The sequence below is a fragment of the Ovis aries genome, chromosome 16 (genome assembly GCF_016772045.2).
Source record: "Ovis aries strain OAR_USU_Benz2616 breed Rambouillet chromosome 16, ARS-UI_Ramb_v3.0, whole genome shotgun sequence".
NCBI lineage: Eukaryota > Metazoa > Chordata > Mammalia > Artiodactyla > Bovidae > Ovis > Ovis aries.
The window spans coordinates 54,004,422-54,025,821 of record NC_056069.1 but is presented as its reverse complement, the minus strand read 5'-3'; the positions used below and the strand labels follow the sequence as shown (position 1 = coordinate 54,025,821).

The window sequence follows — 21,400 nt, the reverse complement described above, 5'->3', positions numbered from 1 at the left end:
CATTTATAGCACTGGACACTTAGTGATATATGACATTTTAGGCATTATGAACAGCAACCTACTCTAGTATTCTTGTCTGAAAAAACCCATGGACACAGGATCCTCATGGGCTACAGTCCATGGGGTTGAAAAGAGTAGGACATGACTTAGCAACTAAGCATGAACATCAAGTATTATGAAAATAATAAGGATGCAGACTTAGAAACAAGAGTGTGTGAGTCAGTAGGTAGTATTTCCAAGAAGAAGTACATTTATAGGTAATGATGGAAACATTTGAAAGTGTTAAACATGCGGGACATAACAGGTTCTGTAATCCAAACTGTGCTTAGTTATAGGATTAATCACGCTCAAAGTCTCCATGGTGATGTAGTGCAGGCAATGCAGAGATCAACCTTATATTTTGAGCCTGCGGAAATACCTATATTAACATCTATGAGAAAAAACTATGGCTATTTTTCCACCCCTATTTCTGCAACTGATTTTGCAGCAGTCTGCTTCAATCTTGCAGTCTTCTTTCCTGGCAGGATCAGAGAATGACCATTGCCTAGAGGGGACATCAGATATTTTCATTTACCCTAAGGCCCAAGGAGAAGCTATAGAGCACATTTAGTGGGATTTTATAAACAGAAAGTCAGTCCTACTGATGATTATTTCCCTTGTCTCTTCTGAGTTGCCTTGAAAAATTGACCTACCCAGGGTTGGAGATTGTATAGAAGGAAAGCAACCATTTAAAAAGACACTTGATTCTTCGAAGAAAAGCTATGACAAAACTACACAGCATATTAAAAAGCAGAGACTTTACTTTGCTGACAAAGGTCGAAATACTCAAAGCTATGGTTTTTCTAGTAGTCCTGTATGGATGGCTACTAGTAGTCATGTATGGTGAGAGTTGGACCATAAAGAAAGCTAAGTGCCAGGGAATGGATGCTTTTGAACTGTGGTGCTGGAAAAGACTCTTGAGAGTCCCTTTGACTGCAAAGAGATCCAACCAATCCATCCTAAAGGAAATCAGTCCTGAATATTCATTGAAATGACTGATGCTGAAGCTCCAATAGTTTGGCCACCTGATGCGAAGAATTGACTCATTTGAAAAGATGCTGATGCTGGGAAAGATTTAGGGCAGGAGGAGAGGGGGACAAGAGAGGATCAGATGGCTGGATGACATGACCAACACGAGTAAACTCCAGGAGTTTGAGTAAACTTGAGGAGTTGGTGATGGACAGGGAAGCCTGACATGCTGCAGTCCATGGGGTCACAAAGAGTTGGACGTGACTGAGTGACTGAACTGAACTGACTGAACTCCCAAACAAAATAATAACAACCTAGAACAAATAATACTTCTCAGGGAGATAGATAAGACATTGTCATAACATTATTTTACAAGTGTTTTTAAGACAAAATAAAATATTAAAAATGTTAAAAACTCAAATTCTTAAATGTGAACCAAATATATAATACATATACATTTATATACAGCAAAATATTATGCATTTTAGATTTATATATTTTAAAGAAGAGACACCAAAGGAAGGACTGATGCTGAAGCTCTAATACGTTGGCCACTTGGTGCAAAGTGCCTGCTCATTGGAAAAGACCCTGATGCTGGGAAAGATAGAAGGTAGGAGAAGAAAGGGATGACAGAGTACAAGATGGTAGTTTGTCATCATCGACTCAAAAGACATGAGTTTGAGCATACTCCAGGAGACAGTGAAGGACAGGGAAGCCTGGCATGCTGCAGCCCATGGGGTTGCAAAGAATCAGACATGACTGAGTGACAGAACAAGAATTTTAAAGAAAGGCTACTTGATCTGCAGTTTATGACCCACCACGTGGGAGACATTTCCTTCTCAGAGAATTAAAGCTAGAAATGAATTGCCAGTGTATCTAATATCCATCTTGTTTGGGGACTTGCATGACTTTTAGTTGGACCCACAGATTCACTGCGCTTTTCCTTCCTTGACTCCTTTCTCCTTAACATTAGTAAGTAAGAATCTATTTTGGAGTAATTCAATAAGTTTCATCCAAATTTAAATGACCTCTCCTCAAAATGGTACACAATTGCTGCCTATCAAGAATTAGGTGAAAAAAATAAAAATTAAAATAAAAATTAAAAAAAAAAGAATTAGGTGCATGGATATAGTCCCCTTGGCACAGAGGAGCAGGGACCATCAGAATCTAGATATTTGGCTCATGGAAAGCAACACCCTTGGCAGGTTTACTACTTGTTGAAAATCAATGTAAATTTTTAGACTTAACCGACTGCATCTGGTAGACTTTGTCATGACTAAGATTCACTGATAGTCAGAAAGACTTTCAGTGCAACTTGTGGAAATAATTTTAGCCACCTCTGTCCCATCAGATATTATTATCAAACTGTGCATCCCATACAACAGGCATCTCTTTCCATTTTTAGCAGATCCCCTGGCAAGTTAGATGTCATTTATCTTAACACTGGCCTACCTACTGCTAAGGTATAGATTTTTATGTGAACACATGGTTTCATGTTTATGATTAACTCACATATATTTAAGTACCCCAAGAAAGAGATAATCATTTTAAAGGACCTGTTTGTCAAGTCTGGCAGATGGATGGATAGGACCCATCTCACGTCACTAAGGAAAGAGAGGATATTTTGGATCAGGACAAAATTTCAGAAGCAGATGAATTAATAACATACATGGAAATAGTTTTAGCAAGCTCATTTATAAATAAAACACTGCAGTGCTAAATTGCAAATTATAGAAACTGGAAATAAATTACAATTTTGGAGGATTTTTTTGCAAGATTATGTGTACAAAATGAAGTATGTTAATTCTTGGTTTTATATTAAAACAAAGAATATACAATAGTGTACAAAGAATTAGGATTATAATTTTTTTAGGATTATAATTTTTTCCATTTACTGTAAATTCTGGTAATGTCATCCAAGTATGTATTATTCACACACTATAAGCAGATCACTCAGTAATTTCCTAATAATCTTTTGTTCCCAGGAAATTAGTTAGAACTCTGTCTAAGGGTATCATTTTTCATAGTTATAAGATTTTTATTTTTATTATGTGAAAGTAGTCTATCAAAAACAATAAATCAAAAACAGTGAAATCTATTCATCTAATACCTAGTTTTGATTAAAAGATGAAGAAAAAAATTTAAAAACATTCTCAGTTTATAAAAATACCAAAGAAAGCAAAAAAAAAAATTAACTGAGAGTATACAAAACACACACTTTTCCTATCAAAAAACAAAACAGCAACCAAAAAAAAAAAAGGGGGGGGGGATACAGAACAAATTCATATGTGTGAGGCATAGTAGGAAGTTGATTAGGGCAATTATAGAACCAGAGATTGTTTATGAGCATGATAAATAATCTTTTGCAGCTATAAAATGTTAAAATTTCAACCGCCCATGCCTGCAGTTTTGGGGGGCAGGATTCTGACAGCTGAATTGGACAGAAGATTAAAACAATCAACCCTTTTGAGCCACTTGACAACTCTTGGAAAGATGAGCCTCCAGTCTTTGATAATGTTCACCATTATTTACTCCTAGATTTTGCCTCACCAAAATATTGGTGTAGGGGGTGGGGGGGTCTATAATTTGCATACTGTTTATCCCATTTGACAAAATATCAGACCCATGCCAAGTTTCTTTTTTCTTTCTTTCTTTTCAAAACTGTAAGTCTGGATCATCAGTTCAGTGTTTAAGATGAGAAGCAGATGTGTTTAAGGGAAAGGTGTTCTACTGGAGTTTACTAACATAATCTTAATGTTTAAGGAGAAATATTCCAGGAACTCTATCAGACTCTGTTTTCATTTTCTTTTTTTGCCTTTGCCTTAATTCCCTGGATTGGCCTCAGTTGCAGTACAAGTTCTTAGAGACAGGAACCAAAACTGTGTCATCATCGAAGTTCACAGTTAACAAATGTATTCATTGGAAGGATTGATGCTGAAGCTGAAGTTTCAATACTCTGGCCACCTGATGGGAAGAACTGACTTACTGAAAAAGACCCTGATGCTGGAAAAGATTGAAGGCAGAAGGAGAAGGGGACAACAGAGGATGAGATGATTGGATGGCATCACTGACTCGATGGACATAAGTTTGAGCAAGCTCTGCGAGCTGGTAAAGGACAGGGAAGGCTGGCATGCTGCAGTCCATGGAGTTGCAAAGAGTTGAACACAACTGAGCGACTGAATTGAACTGAACTGATGACTATTGTTGACAAATTTAGTAAATTAAAATAATTTTAATATCATATGTGTCATATACCAAATAGGATATACTTATGCCAGGAAACTGTCACTAGCTAAATTTAATATTTTAAATTTTAGTATTTTATCTAGCTATGCTAAATATGATACAATCATGATAATCATAAGTAATCAAATATACTAGCAATATATAATTACTAGGAACTATAACAAGGATATGTATTGGCATATCCTTGATATTTGTTAATATCCTTTCTGCTGCTGCTACTAAGTCACTTCAGTCGTGTCTGACTCTGTGCGACCCCAAGGACAGCAGCCCACCAGGCTCCTCTGTCCACAGAGTTCTCTAGGTAAGAATACTGGGGTGGGTTGCCATTTCCTTCTCCATAATATCCTTGATATACTAATATAATTGATTTTCTGACACTGAACCATTTCTGGAATAATTCAGCTTGTGATGTGCTTTGTTTTACTAGAATGGTTCTACAGGTGACAGTCAGTTCAGTCAGTCAGTCAGTTCAGTCACTCAGTCGTGCCCGACTCTTTGCGATCCGATGAATCACAGCATGCCAGGCCTCCCTGTCCATCACCATCTCCCGGAGCTCACTCAGACTCATGTCCATCGAGTCGGTGATGCCATCCAGCCATCTCATCCCCGGTCATCCCCTTCTCCTCCTGCCCCCAATCCCTCCCAGCATCAGAGTCTTTCACGTGAGGTCGCCAAAGTACTGGAGTTTCAGCTTTAGCATCATTCCTTCCAAAGAACACCCAGGACTGATCTCCTTTAGAATGGACTGGCTGGATCTCCTTGCTGTCCAAGGGAACTTGCAAGAGTCTTCTCCAATACCACAGTTCAAAAGCATCAATTCTTTGGCGTTCAGCTTTCTTCACAGTCCAACTCTCACATCCATACATGACTACTGGAAAAACCATCAGACCTTTTTTGGCAAAGTAATATCTCTGCTTCTCAATATGCTATCTAGGTTGGTTATAACTTTCCTTCCAAGGAGTAAGCGTCTTTTAACAGGTGACAAGAGGTTGCTTAATATTTGTATTAGTATATTAGTCTTTGTATAAATGTCACTGCATTAGTTGCTGTGGGCTGCCATAACAGTAAACACTGGGTGATTTAAAAGAGCAAAAAATGTATTCTCTTGCAGTTCTGGGAACGTGGGAGTCTGAAATTTGGCAGTGCTTGGGTTTATAGGGCCTATAAATTGTCCCTCACAAATTATTTTCCAGTTTCTGTGACTGCCCTGGCACACCTGGGAAAGAAGATACCCCAGCACAGTTGAGAATCCAGTTTTCATTCTAACTTTGGTATTACAAACTCTTAGTTGTATAGCTATTGGGTCATAAAGCTGTATTTCAGAGAAAACATAGAAAACAGCCTTCGGAATGGGAGAAAATAATAGCAAATGAAGCAACTGACAAACAACTAATCTCAAAAATATACAAGTAACTTCTGCAGCTCAACTCCAGAAAAATAAACGACCCAATCAAAAAATGGGCCAAAGAACTAAATAGACATTTCTCCAAAGAAGACATACGGATGGCTAACAAACACATGAAAAGATGCTCAACATCACTCATTATTAGAGAAATGCAAATCAAAACCACAATGAGGTACCACTTCACACCAGTCAGAATGGCTGCGATCCAAAAATCTGCAAGCAATAAATGCTGGCGAGGGTGTGGAGAAAGGGAACCCTCCTACACTGTTGGTGGGAATGCAAACTAGTACAGCCACTATGGAAAACAGTGTGGAGATTCCTTAAAAAATTGCAAATAGAACTACCTTATGACCCAGCAATCCCACTTCTGGGCATACACACCGAGGAAACCAGAATTGAAAGAGACACATGTACCCCAATGTTCATCGCAGCACTGTTTATAATAGCCAGGACATGGAAACAACCTAGATGTCCATCAGCAGATGAATGGATAAGAAAGCTGTGGTACATATACACAATGGAGTATTACTCAGCCGTTAAAAAGAATTCATTTGAATCAGTTCTGATGAGATGGATGAAACTGGAGCCAATTATACAGAGTGAAGTAAGCCAGAAAGAAAAACACCAATACAGTATACTAACACATATATATGGAATTTAGGAAGATGGCAATGACGACCCTGTATGCAAGACAGGGAAAGAGACACAGATGTGTATAACGGACTTTTGGACTCAGAGGGAGAGGGAGAGGGTGGGATGATTTGGGAGAATGACATTCTAACATGTATACTATCATGTGAATTGAATCGCCAGTCTATGTCTGACGCAGGATGCAGCATGCTTGGGGCTGGTGCATGGGGATGACCCAGAAAGATGTTATGGGGAGGGAGGTGGGAGGGGGGTTCATGTTTGGGAATGCATGTAAGAATTAAAGATTTTAAAATTTAAAAAATAAAAAACAAAAACAAAAAAAAGAAAAAAGAAAACTCCAGGTGACTCATGCAACAACTATTTTGGTCAGATCATGTTATATATTCATAATATTTCCTCATTTTTAAAGCTCAAAACTATCTGTGATCTCCATATATGAAGGGTGCTTCAATTGGATATAAAGACTGGGACTCAGATTTACTTTCCTGAGTATATGGGAAGTATTCACGCATGCTTAAAACAAATTTCCCATAAAAATGTTTCCAGACCGTCCTCCACCTTTGAAAAATTGGCCTTCTTTTATCTGAGTGCTTATGACAACTTAAATAAACTCCTACCATTAACATTTGACATCTTGTATTATAACAATGTATCATGGCTACTCAGTTTCCTCTAAGAGAGAGAATATTATCTAATTCATCTTCGCATTTTAGTTATCTGGCATAATTCCTGGTACATGGTGGGTGATTAAGAGCCTCCCTCAATTTCAAATATAGCTTTGTTTAGAGTATGGAAAAGTGCTATTTTATAGTTTACACTTGAAGGATTAAAAATTTTGTTATTTTTAAAGTATGAAGTTAATTCCTATGTGTGAACGAAACAACTAACATATATTAACTAATTTAATGATCACAACTCTTGTGAGTTACAATTGTTTCCATTTACAAATGAAGAAAACAAAGTACATAAAAGTCAAGAAACTTATTCAGGGGGCTATAAGTGATATACTTGGGATTTGAACTCAGGCAGTGGGAACTCTACAGGCTTTGCTCTTAAGCACTGTGATAGTCTGCCTAAAATCTAATTAGCATATAAAGGGTATAATATAACATTCCAACTTGATGACTAACAAGGAACAGATTTTTCAGTTCAGTTCAGTCACTCAGTTGTGTCTGACTCTTTGTGACCCCATGGACTGAAGCATGCTAGGCTTCCTGTCCATCACCAACTCCTGGAGTTTACTCAAACTCATGTCCATTGAATTGGTTATGCCATCCAACCAGCTTATCCTCTGTTGTCCCCTTCTCCTCCTGCTTTTAGTCTTTCCCAGCAACAGGGTCTTTTCAAATGAGTCAGTTCTTCACATCAGGTGGCCAAAGTATTGGAGTTTCAGTTTCAGCTTCAGCATCAGTCCTTCCAATGAATATTCAGGACTGATCTCCTTTAGAATGGACTGGTTGGATCTCCCTGCAGTCCAAGGGACTCTCAAGAGTCTTCTCCAACACCACAGTTCCAAAGCATCAATTCTTAGGCACTCAGCTTTCTTTATAGTCCAACTCTCACATCCATACATGACTACTGAAGAGACCATAGCTTTGACTAGATGGACCTTTGTTGGCAAAGTAATGTCTCTGCTTTTTAATATGCTGTCTAGGTTGGTCAAGCTTTCTTTCCAAGGAGCAAGTGTCTTTTAATTTCATGGCTGCAATAACCATCTTCAGTGATTTTGGAGCCCCCCAAAATAAAGTCTGTCACTGTTTCCACTTTTCCCCATCATTTTGCCATGAAGTGATGGGACCGGATGCGATGATCTTCGTTTTCTGAATGTTGAGCTTTAAGCCAACTTTTTCACTCTCCTCTTTCACTTTCATCAAGAGGCTCTTTAGCTCTTCTTCACTTTTTGCCAGATTTTTAGTGGAATAAAATTTCCTCACTATTAAAGGATACATTCTTGCCTCTTGCCAAGTGTTTATAATTACATTGAACATGAATTATTAACTTCATTAATTATAACTTCATTAATTCTGGCTACCAAAACTCTTAGTTTTATAATTTCTTAATTCAGACTCACAAAGCTAAAAAACTGAAACACTTGAAACTCTTTTGTAGCAAAATCTTCTCTCACCTCTGTGACAGTTAGAGCTGTTTATTCTGGTATAATTCTAACTTCCCCAAGCAGTGGGGCTTCTCTTACTTTTCTTTAGTTACTTTTCAATGTTCTAATGCAGTTCACTGTCACTGATTGGTTCCAATTTTAATCTTAAGTTTTCATTTCTTAATTTTATCATATTACTCCTAGTAATTACTTTCACATATCATTGCTCTTTCTTACTTATAAAATCAAACTTTTCCCTCCTTAATAAGAACATATTTCATATTCCTGTAGATAAGTTATCATCTTCCCCATCAATCATTTTCTAGCCAGCTCTACATATTTGGAACATTTTAATTGTTTCTCATTAATCACTTCTACTATTCATTAAATCACACTAATATATTCCTTCTCTGGAACTATGCAACCATCATAAATAGACAGATACCAAAAACAGCATTTAGCCAAGTTATTCTAAGACTCACTTCTTTATGGAGTGCAAGAAGATCCTAAAATTCTGTTTTCTCTGTTTTTTTAATTATCTGGATAACTTTTATTTTTTTAATATAAATTTATTTATTTTAATTGGAGGTTAATTACTTTATAATATTGTATTGGGTGTTTTCCTACATAATAAAAATGACTCATAGGACCTCTCCTTGATCCAGTTATTATATTGCATCATGATCCATGTGTTCCATCATTGAAATGGGATGGTAATAATGATACTGATATCAATATTGTAATAAAAAATGGAACTGCAATTGTGCAAAATATGGCCAAATCCTGGAATTTTCTGAAGAAAAGCATATTCTATTATTTGGTTATTTTGAAATTTTATTTTTGTATTGGGGTATAGTCAATTTTGTGATGGTTTCAGGTGAACAGCAAAAAAAATTCAGTCATACTTATACATGTATCCATTCTCTTGCAATCCCCCTCCTACCCAGGTTGCCACCTAACATTGAATGGAGTTCCTTGTGTTATACAGTAGGACCTTGTTGGTTATCCATTTTAAATACGTTTTACACAGCAGTGTGTATTGTACATAACCTTGCCAAACTCCGTAATTATCCCTTCCCCCTTGGAAACCATGTTTGTTCTCTAACTCTATGAGTCTCTCTCTGTTTTGTAAGTTGATTTGTACCATTTCATTTTAGATTCCACATATAAGGTATGTCATACAATGTTTCTCCTTCCCTGTCTGAGTTACTTCACTTAGCATGAGACTCTCTAGGTCCACCTATGCTTCTGTAAATGGCATCATTTAATTCTTTTCAATGGCTGAGTAATATTCCATTGTATATATGTACCACATCTTCTTTATCCATTCCGCTATCAGTGGATATTTAGGTTGCTTCTACATCTTGACTATTATTAACAGTGCTGCAATGAAAATTGGGGTGCATGTATCTTTTCAGATCATGTTTTCCTCCACATATATGCCTAGAAGTGGGATTGCAGGGTCTTATGGTAGCTCTACTTTTAGTTTTTAGTTTTTTTTTTTTTTTTTAAATTGTGGATAGCTCAACTCATCAGGCTGTTTCAACAAATCATTAATTTCCAACTAGTATACTAAATATTACGGTGCTGAGTGCTCAGTCTTTGCAGTTCTGTCTGACTGTTTGTGACCCCATGGACTGTAGCCCCCAGGCTCCTCTCTCTATAGGATTTCCCAGGCAAGAATACTGGAGTGGGTTGCCACACCCTACTCTAGGGGATCTTCCAGGACCCAGGGATCGAACTTGAATCTCCTGCATTGCAGGCAGATTCTTTACCACTGAGCCACTGGGGAAGCCCAAATAATATTACTGGAATAGGTGTTAAAAAGTGTTAATTAATGTCAAAGTAGTTTCAATGAATCTATCACTCCATAGCCATGCCTATGAATGAAGAATCAGAACTAAAGTTGCCACAAAGCAGTCCTCTGTCAAAGGTATTATAAATACAGTGGTAGATTTCACAGAATTGAGCTTTTGTCTCTTCAGTTCTGGCTGAACAGAGACCACTTTCAAGATACTTAAATCTTATAATAATGAAAATAATAGTTTGACTGATTTTTAAATATAATCTCTAATGCATGTTTTATTTAAATACTTCATTAGTATTAGAAACCTATTTCTTCTTATGTATGAAGTGTGTGCATTTGTAATAGGTTGGTATACCATATTTTTATTGCACTTTGTGGCTCATAGCCTCAAAACTTTACAGTCAGATGGCAAAGAACATCCTGATTCTTATTCTATCACTCAACGCAAGACAAAGAAATGATACAGAAAAATTCAGTAAATACAATCCATTAACAATTTAAAAATGTGATTATTTTGAATGGGTGTAGTATGGTTTTAGTTGGAAACATTTCCTATTTTTTCTCAGGGTTAATTTAAACTTAAACAAATACTTTTATAACTTTTTAGGTTTACTGTCGCTATCCACCTCTGATCCTTTATTAAATAAAATGTTATAAATGATATAGAGTATAAAATTTAAAAAAGTACAAGGTATCCAGTTGCAAAAAAAATGTGCACCAACTACTGTGGCTAGAGATACACATACACAGAGCACACATTAGATACACGTTCCTGGAAATTATCAGTATGTTGGTGCTGTGCTCAGTTGCTCATTCATGTCCAACCCTTTGTGACCCCAAGAACTATAGCCCACCAGGTTTCTCTGTCCATGGGATTTTTCAGTATATTTATAATGAATTAATTAGAATAAGTTCTTTATACTCTACTAGATCTAGAAGATGTAAGAAGGGTATAGAATTGCTGGAGTTTCCTTGGTGGCTCAGATGATAAAGAATCTGACTGCAGTGCTGGAGCACACCATGCACGCTAAGTCGCTTCACTCCTGTCGGACTCTGTGCAACCCTATGGACTGTAGCTTGCCAGTCTTCTCTGTCCATGGGATTCTCCAGACAAGAGTACTGGAATGGATTACTGTGCCCTCCTCCAGGGGATCTTCCCGACCTAGGGATCGAACCCTCATCTCTCAGATCTCCAGCATTTGCAGGCAGGTTCTTTCCCACTAGCAATGCAGGAGATCTGGGTTCCTCTCCGGGTAAGGAAGATCCCCTGGAGGGGGAAACGGCAACCTACTGTCATATTCTTGCCCGTGAAATCCCATGAACAGAGCAGCCTGGTCAGCTACAGTCCATGGGATTCTGAAGAGTCTGACACGACTGAGCGACTAACACTTGCACAATGAAAAACTAGAGAGATGCTTACCTTGATATGTAAAACAGACCATAAATCAAAGAAAGATATGCGTGAGTGAAACCTACCTAGAAATGTAACACTACAAAGACAAAACTAGAATTTTGATAAAAATGCTTACAGAAGACAGAGGGGGATGTAGATTGCCAAAAGCCATGAATGACAGTCCCTGCTGTGCTGTGCTTAGTGGCTCAGTCGTGTCCAGCTCTGCCACCCCATGGACTGTAACCTGCCAGGCTCCTCTGTCCACAGGATTTCCCAGGCAGGAAGACTGGAGTGGGTTGCCATTTCCTCCTCCAGGAGATCTTTCCAACCCAGAGATCCAACCCAGGTCTCCCACAGTGCAGGAAGACTCTGCCATCTGAGCCACCAGGAAGTTTATGAGACTCTGCCATCTGAGCTACCAGGGTGTTTATGCACGCGATACCAAAGGGGAAGAGGGATGAGGAGGGATAAATTAGGAAGATGGCATTAATATAAACACACTACTGTGTATAACTAGGTACAACTACTATGTATAACTATACTTTATAGTATGGGCAACTGTACTCAATATTTTATAATATCCTCTGAGGGAAAAATCTGCAGAAGATATATAGATATAGATATAGATAGATAGATATATCTATATATATACAGACAGTTATGTCTATAGAAATCACTGTGCTGTATACCTGAAACTAATCTGACATTGTAAATCAGCTATGCTTCAATGAGAAAATATTTATATCATTCACAAAAGTATACATAGGATGTGCTATTCTTTATGTGATTATAGGTGATATAGATAACGTGAAATAAAGGAAGGCAGTAAGATAAGCTCATGGAGTTTTTTGGAAAGTGTAGTTAACATTCAGTGCAAATAGAGGAAGAAAGAAAGAAAAGAAGAAATGTAGATATTGAAGTATCACTGTGCTTATTAGCCAGGCACAACTTAGAGTACTATTTTACTTCATTTATCTCTCTGTAACAATCACTTTGTAGCACATTAAAATTAAGAAAACTGAAATTAGAGATTTGTGATAATGTCATACATCTCTTACATGGCAAGACCAAAATTTATTTTTCATTAAACAGTAAAGATGGTATTTTCCACTGTCCTTCACTGACTTAAAAACCAAGTTTAAGATTTTAGGCTTAAAATAATAGGCATTGTTTTTGCCATTAAGTATACTTGAAAGAGAACAGTGGTACTACAGATACTGTTTGCCAAAAGTCATAAAAGAAAATTGGGCTGGAGCCTTGAGTTAAAACAAACAAACCAAAAAATGGAATAACTTCTATAAAGAAAGCAAATTGACATAGGGGCCACAAGAACTGAATCTTAGAGAGGCTACTACAAAGCATATCCCTGGCTACAGAGGCTTATGTCACAGGAAAGAATGCATCAACTTGCATTCATCCCTATCTTTTTCCCCTTTCCACCCAGTCAGGGTCCATTAAACAAGGAATGAAAGTTATCAAAGTGTATTTACAACGTACTACACCATGGACCAGTGAATTCAACTTGGCAATTTTCTGATGAAGGCATGATATAGAAAGAATGTGCGGATGCTCCTGCAAACTGATTTATAGAGCAGGACTGATTTTGATCTTTGGGAAGATTAGCTGTTCTGCCTTGCTGGCTCAAGTGAGCTGCCTTAGAGATTAAATAAGGTACAAGTTCGAAAGGACTGTTTTATCTATTTCCTGCCATCTGTATGAGTGCCTCTTGAAGGTTAAAATCCACAGAGTTATATAGCTTAATTTTCAAATTGCAATAGTTTGTAACATTATATATATATATATATATTATATCAATGGAATAACTCTAAAATGGATAATCCTAATCTGAAGGATTAAGAAATTAGATAAATGCACACATTGGATTTTAGAGGAAGTATACACTATATTAAAAAAATAAATTCAGGAAAAAAGTGAAATATAATTTGGACTCATTAAATATCAACGTTATTTTTAGTATTAACATTACCAATTAACACAATTACAACACTTACCTTGAAAATACCTTTTGTGTATGTGCATGTGTGTATGCAATATAGAATAGAGAATGTTAATTACATATAGGTGCACACACGTGCACACATATGATTTTGGCTTCATTTTTCACAAGCAACTTAAAACTAATGGAGGCCATGAAGGGTGATAAGATCCCCATTGTTCTTAATCACAAAATATATACTTATATTTTATATTATGTGTGTATTTACACCATCCATGACTTCCCCCACATTTTGTAAAGATAATAAAACTTCTTACTTTATACAAACAATAGTTCTCAGTTGGGAAGGATCCTCTGTTTCCCATTCCCCCACATATATATATTCCAGCTGCTGCTGCTGCTGCTGCTGCTAAGTCACTTCAGTCATGTCCAACTCTGTGTGACCCCATAGACGGCAGCCCACCAGGCTCCCCCATTACTGGGATTCTCCAGGTAAGAACACTGGAGTGGGTTGCCATTTCCTTCTCCAATGAATGAAAGTGAAAAGTGAAAGTGAAGTCGCTCAGTCGTGTCCGATTCTTCACGACGCCATGGACTGCAGCCTACCAGGCTCCTCTGTCCATGGGATTTTCCAGGCAAGAGTACTGGAGTGGGGTGCCATCGCCTTCTCCGATATTCCAGCTAGATCACTCCAAATGTATCTGCAAACATTAAATTCTCCCTCCTATTTGATTATGTCAAAGAAGGAGGCATATTATCATAAATTCTTTCTTTCCATCTGCAATCAATATCTCAAACAGGGTCATCTCTAATTCAGAGCATCTTTTTAATTAAATTACCCTTTCTTTAGTATCCTATTTCTTGTCTCTTGACTTTTTATCCATCTGTTATCAACACACTTTCCATCTCCCAACTTACTATTAAAATCTTTGTTTTATGATCTTCTCATTTATTTGCCTCCCTGGCTTTACTACAAAGCTTCTCAAAGAGCATGGTGTGTATAAACTTTTTTCTCCCATTTCTTTGCCTCCCATACATAGTATCTCAGTTCAGTTCAGTTCAATTCAGTTCAGTTCAGTCACTCAGTCGAGTCCAACTCTTTGCGACCCCATGAATCGCAGCACGCCAGGCCTCCCTGTCCATCACCAACTCCCGCAGTTCACTCAGAATCGCGTCCATCGAGTCAGTGATGCCATCCAAACATCTCATCCTTGGTTGTCCCCTTCTCCTCCTGCCCCCAATCCCTCCTAGCATCAAAGTCTTTTCCAATGACTCAACTCTTCTCATGAGGTGTCAAAGTACTGGAGTTTCAGCTTTAGCATCATTCCTTCCAAAGAAATCCCAGTGTTGATCTCCTTCAGAATGGACTGGTTGGATCTCCTTGCAGTCCAAGGGACTCAAAAGTCTTCTCCAAAACCACAGTTCAAAAGCATCAATTCTTCGGCGCTCAGCCTTCTTCACAGTCCAACTCTCACATCCATACATGACTACTGCAAACACCATAGCCCTGACTAGATGGACCTTAGTCGGCAAAGGAATGTCTCTGCTTTTGAATATACTATCTAGGTTGGTCATAACTTTTCTTCCAAGGAGTAAACATCTTTTAATTTCATGTCCGCAATCACCATCTGCAGTGATTTTGGAGCCCCCCAAAATATAGTCTGACACTGTTTCCACTGTTTCGCCATCTATTTCCCATCAAGTGATGGGACCAGATGCCATGATCTTCGTTTTCTGAATGTTGAGCTTTAAGCCAACTTTTTCACTCTCCTCTTTCACTTTCATCAAGAGGCTTTTAGTTCCTCTTCACTCTCTGCCATAAGGGTGGTGTCATCTGCATATCTGAAGTTATTGATATTTCTCCCAGCAATCTTGATTCCAGCTTACAGCCTTGATGTACTCCTTTTCCTATTTGGAACCAGTCTGTTGTTCCATGTCCACTTCTAACTGTTGCTTCCTGACCTCCATACAGGTTTCTCAAGAGGCAGGTCAGGTGGTCTGGTATTCCCATCTCTTTCAGAATTTTCCACAGTTTATTGTGATCCACATAGTCAATGGCTTTGGCATAGTCAATAAAGCAGAAATAGATGTTTTTCTGGAACTCTCTTGCTTTTTCCATGATCCAGCGGATGTTGGCAATTTGATCTCTCTTCCTCTGCCTTTTCTAAAACCAGCTTGAACATCAGGAAGTTCACAGTTCACTTATTGCTGAAGCCTGGCTTGGAGAATTTTGAGCATTACTTTACTAGCGTGTGAGATGAGGCCAATTGTGCGGTAGTTTAATCATTCTTTGGCACTGCCTTTCTTTGGGATTGGAATGAAAACTGGAGTTTTCCAAATTTGCTGGCATATTGAGTGCAGCACTTTCACAGCATCATCATAGTCTCTACACTACAGTAAATTTGTTCTTTTCATTGTAGCAGATGTTTCCTTCATGTTTCCTTTCAAGTAGGTAATACAAGTAACTTTTGAGATTCTAAAGAGACAAACTCCTGAGTCAAATTTTCTGTCATTAATTTCTGTTGTTTTAGTCGGTAAGTCATGTCTGACTTTTTTGCAACCCCATGGATGGCAGCCTGCCAGGCTCCTCTGTTCATTGGATTTTCCAAGCAAGAAAACTGGAGTGGGTTGCCATTTCCTTCAACAGGGAAACTTCCTGACACAGGCATCAAACCACATGTCCTGCATTGGCAGGTGGATTCTTTACCACTGAGCCACCAGGAAAGCCCACACACCATTCTAGTTAGGTTTAAAGGAATGGTAAAGGTGTGCCTGTGTGCTCAGTTGCTCAGTCGTATCCGACTCTGAATCTTTACAACCCATGGACTGTAGCCCACCAGACTCCTCTGTCCATGGAATTTTCCAGGCAAGAATACTGGAGTGGGTTGCTATTTTCTACTGCAGGGGATCTTCGCAACATGAGGATCATACCTGAGTGTGCTGCGATCCTGCATTGACAGGTAGATTGTTTACCACTCAACCACCAGGGAAGCTCCATAATGTGTACCAGCTCAGTAAAGATTTGGGAATAAGCTCTTAAAACCCTTCCTGACACAGGAAACATGTAATAAATGTGATGTTACTCTCTATTGTGATGAAAATGACATGCTGATGGTGATCTGAATTAACTTTTATAATCCTAAATGGTTTCATAGATCTAGAATCCTTCTTGTTTTTAATGACTATATCCCTCCTATTCAGCCTCCTTTGGGAATTTTCACTGATAAAATTCTCTTTTTATTTTGATATTTTCTTCAAAGACTCTCTTTCTTGCCTTCTGCTTGTTTCTTAAATGCTAGTGTTCCCTAGGGTTTAGGATTCATCTTTCAGAAAGAATTATTCATCCACTTACCTGGATTTATTTGAGTAAAGAAGCCATTCAAGGAATGAAAAGCAGACACTTCTTGTTTCATTTTTCAGTCTATAGTATTGTGTTGGCCAAAAAGTCCATTTGAGTTTTACTTAACATTTTATAGAAAGCCCAAAACAAAGTTTTTTGGCCAATTCAATATATCCATTCATTATGCTAGTGCTTACTGAATGCCTATTCAGTGTCAGAAAACATGCTAGATTGGGAATGCAGCAACAAATTAAAAAAATAATCTCATTCTCTTGTAGTTTAAAAATTCATTAGAAATAGAGACATCAAATGAGACCTTGTCACTTCCTGCTTAGATAGCTTCAGTGGCTTTCCATCAGGTTAAATATAACAGAATTCTGTGTGTTTTCCTATGCACTCGCTTCTTCACTCTCTCTACTCCAGAATCAAGGATGTTATTTAGGTTCTCACTGTGCCACATTCCACCCCGCTCAGGTTCTCATTGTGTTTTCTTTCCTCTTCCTTTAATTCTCTCACCTAAATACCTCAAATTGCCAACATCTGCTGGATCATGGAAAAAGGAAGAGAGTCCCAGAAAAACATCTATTTCTGCTTTATTGACTATGCCAAAGCCTTTGACTGTGTGGATCACAATAAACTGTGGAAAATTCTGAAAGAGATGGGAATACCGGACCACCTGACCTGCCTCTTGAGAAACCTGTATGGAGGTCAGGAAGCAACAGTTAGAAGTGGACATGGAACAACAGACTGGTTCCAAATGGGAAAAGGAGTACATCAAGGCTGTATATTGTCACCCTGCTTATTTAACTTATATGCAGAGGACATCATGAGAAATGCTGGGCTGGAAGAAGCACAAGCTGGAATCAAGATTGCTGGGAGAAATATCAATCACCTCAGATGTGCAGATGACACCACCCTTATGGCAGAGAGTGAAGACGAACTAAAAAGCCTCTTGATGGAAGTGAAAGAGGAGAGTGAAAAAGTTGGCTTAAAGCTCAACATTCAGAAAACGAAGATCATGGCATCTGGTCCCATCACTTGATGGGAAATAGACGGGGAAACAGTGGAAACAGTGTCAGACTATATTTTGGGGGGCTCCAAAATCACTGCAGATGGTTACTGCAGCCATGAAATTAAAAGACGCTCACTCCTTGGAAGGAAAGTTATGACCAACCTAGATAGCATATTCAAAAGCAGAGACATTACTTTGCCAACAAAGGTCCGTCTAGTCAAGGCTATGGTTTTTCCTGTGGTCATGTATGGATGTGAGAGTTGGACTGTGAAGAAGGCTGAGCGCTGAAGAATTGATGCTTTTGAACTGTGGTATTGGAGAAGACTCTTGAGAGTCCCTTGGACTGCAAGAGATCCAACCAGTCCATCCTAAAGGAGATCAGTCCTGGGATTTCTTTGGAAGGACTGATGCTAACGCTGAAACTCCAATACTTTGGCCACCTCATGTGAAGAGTTGACTCTTTGGAGAAGACTCTGATGCTGGGAGGGATTAGTGGCAGGAAGAGAAGGGGATGACAGAGAATGAGATGGCTGGATGGCATCACCAACTTGATGGACATGAGTTCGGGTGATCTCCGGGAGTTGGTGATGGACAGGGAGTCCTGGCGTGCTGCAATTCACGGGGTCACAAAGAGTTGGACATGACTGAGCAACTGAACTGAAATGAACTGATTTGAAGTATTGTTTATTTCTCTGTTCAATCTCTGCTAACTAATCAGACAGGATTAAACACCCTAGATTTTGCCTTCCCAATAGCACTGTTTAACTCTGTCATGCAGCTGCTGCTGCTACTAAGTCGCTTCATTCGTGATGGACTCTGTGCGACCCCATAGATGGCAGCCCACCAGGCTTCCCTGTCCCTGGGATTCTCCAGGCAAGAACACTGGAGTGGGGTGCCATTTCATTCTCCAATGCATGAAAATGAAAAGTGAAAGTGAAGTCTCTCAGTCATGTCCGACTCTTCGCAACCCCATGGACTACAGCCCGCCAGTCCCCTTGGTCCATGGGACTTTCCAGGCAAGAGTACTGGAGTGGGTTGCCATTGCCTTCTCTGAACTCTCTGTTGTAGATCACTTTTATTACCCATCTAAGAGTGCATGTGATAGACTGTGGGTGTCTCTCCACTTCTGTAGGTGGGAAGCTCTAAGCAGGCTGAGACTGACTTTTGCTCTGCTCAGGCTTTCATGGCTCATGTAGAACACAATTACTGGCACTTAAGAGACACTTAAAACTCAATATTTTTTAAAATAAAGATGTGAAAATTAACTCTTTTATCAATGCATTTTTTATCCAATTTTGACAATTTCAGAAATATTAAAATGAGAAGATATTTAGGTGAAGAATCAATATCATATATATATATCAGTGATGACTATTTCATAAGTATTTGCACACTTTAAACTCTGCTTCTCAGGCCCCTTTTGTGACAGACAAAAGACATATTAATCTTCAATCTTAAATCAATATAAAATTATGACTATTAGAAGACTAAATGGGATTTTATATAGTGCAAAGATAAATATATATACAAAAACACACAGATATCTAGACAGATAGCTAGATAATGTAATAAATGACAACTAGATTCAAATAGATAAATAGATGATTGATTGACATATTGATAGATTCACTTCAATGTTACAGTGTGTGTGCTTAGTTGTTCAGCCATGTCTGACTCTTTGTGACCCCATGGACTATGACCTACCAGGTTCCTTTGTCCATGCGGATTCTCCAGACAAGAATACTAGAATGGGTTTCCATGCCCTCTTCCAGGGGATCTTCCCAATTCAGGGATAGAACCCAGGTCTCCCACACTGAAGGCAGATTCTTTATCATTTGAGCCATCAGAATATAATTTTTCAGCCTTTGTTCTCAACATATTATACAGTAAAATCATCCAGAGTACTTGTTCAAAAGACTGATTCCCCACTCCCATTCCAGCCTTTCTGAATCAAAATATAATGAAGGTAAGGCCTAGGGACTTGCGTGTTACTAGATTTTCAAGCTGTAATTGTTAAACATTTAAACACTGAGGCATACTGCTTTAGAAGCTACATTTAAATTCTCCTTTGCTAATTGCCTGTGTTCTACTTCATTCTTACAGAGACATGAGCATAGTGTTCTCTTTAAAGCAAAAGGCAATAGATTTAGTCTGGTGACAAATTCTCAGGAATAAAACAGAATGAGGGTAATGAGAAGTAAATGACTTCACTAAAAGGTCCATGACCATCAAGCAGGAAAGTCTTATAATGCTACTTTGATTAGCATAACATAAAATAATGATATTAATAGAACTGGAATTCACAATAACTATGTGAAAAAGGGAAAAAAAAAAGGGAATACATTCATAGTGTATTCTACATCTGATCTTCCCACCATACTAAAACACATACGGCTTCCCTGGTGGCTCAGATAGTAAAGAATCTGCCTGCACGGAGATACACTGGAGGAGGAAATGGCAACTTCCAATGACTGAGCAATCCCATGGACAGAGAAGCCCTGGTGGGCTACAGTCCATGGGGTCGTGGAGTCAGACACAACTCAGCAACTAACACTTAAGAAATGATTTAAACAGTTAGACATAATCATAATTAAAATGCAATTACACATTAAAGATGAAATACTTTGTCATTTTGATGACTTGAAAATATACATTATTAATACCTTGCCAAATTTGCTTTCATAGAAAACTGAGTGAATTGCCTAGCTCATTAAGTATTTTTACCTTTTTTAAGGAAAGGATCCCTTCTCTTGTCTCTTTGTCGGTGGAGATGGAGAATATGCCAACACCGTCACCATCAATGATGGAATATGTCATGTCCGCATTCGAGCCAGTGTCTGCATCATTTGCCTTGATTTTCCCAACAGCTGAACCAACTTGAGCTGACTCAGGAACATACAGCTGATAGTGCTCTGAAAAAAATATTTTATATTAAAATTATTTGCTATAATAATGGTCATAAAACAAGAATCATTTCATAAAAAGACACTGAAATATTTACGCCACACATCTATTTATGTTTACATCTATTTCATCAAAGTTCACATTTCCTTATAGGCACTTATAATAGATATTAAGCATAATGTACATGTTATCACCAATTGTTTTATTGAAAAGTTAGAAACATCTATTACAGTGATTTATTTATTATATAAATCTTCAATTTGCAATTTTTTAAGGAATCTCCACACTGTTCTCCATAGTGGCTGTACTAGTTTGCATTCCCACCAACAGTGTAAGAGGGTTCCCTTTTCTCCACACCCTCTCCAGCATTTATTGCTTGCAGACTTTTGGATCGCAGCCATTCTGACTGGTGTGAAATGGTACCTCATTGTGGTCTTGATTTGCATTTCTCTGATAATGAGTGATGTTGAGCATCTTTTCATGCGTTTGTTAGCCATCTGTAAGTCTTCTTTGGAGAAATGTCTATTTAGTTCTTTGGCCCATTTTTTGATCAGGTCATTTATTTTTCTGGAATTGAGCTGC

At 38.2% G+C, this 21,400-nt stretch overlaps 1 protein-coding gene across 6 annotated transcripts in view; it reads right to left on the bottom strand.

Moving 5' to 3' along the window:
• CDH18 (cadherin 18) overlaps nucleotides 1–21,400 on the bottom strand; it is a 1,280,123-nt gene that overhangs the window by 109,379 nt on the left and 1,149,344 nt on the right. For all 6 annotated transcript variants that reach the window (XM_060400264.1, XM_060400265.1, XM_027980148.3 and 3 more), the window contains one exon: nucleotides 20,639–20,826. In XM_060400264.1, the coding sequence (XP_060256247.1) occupies nucleotides 20,639–20,826 (188 nt within the window). The remainder of the gene's footprint in view (nucleotides 1–20,638; nucleotides 20,827–21,400) is intronic.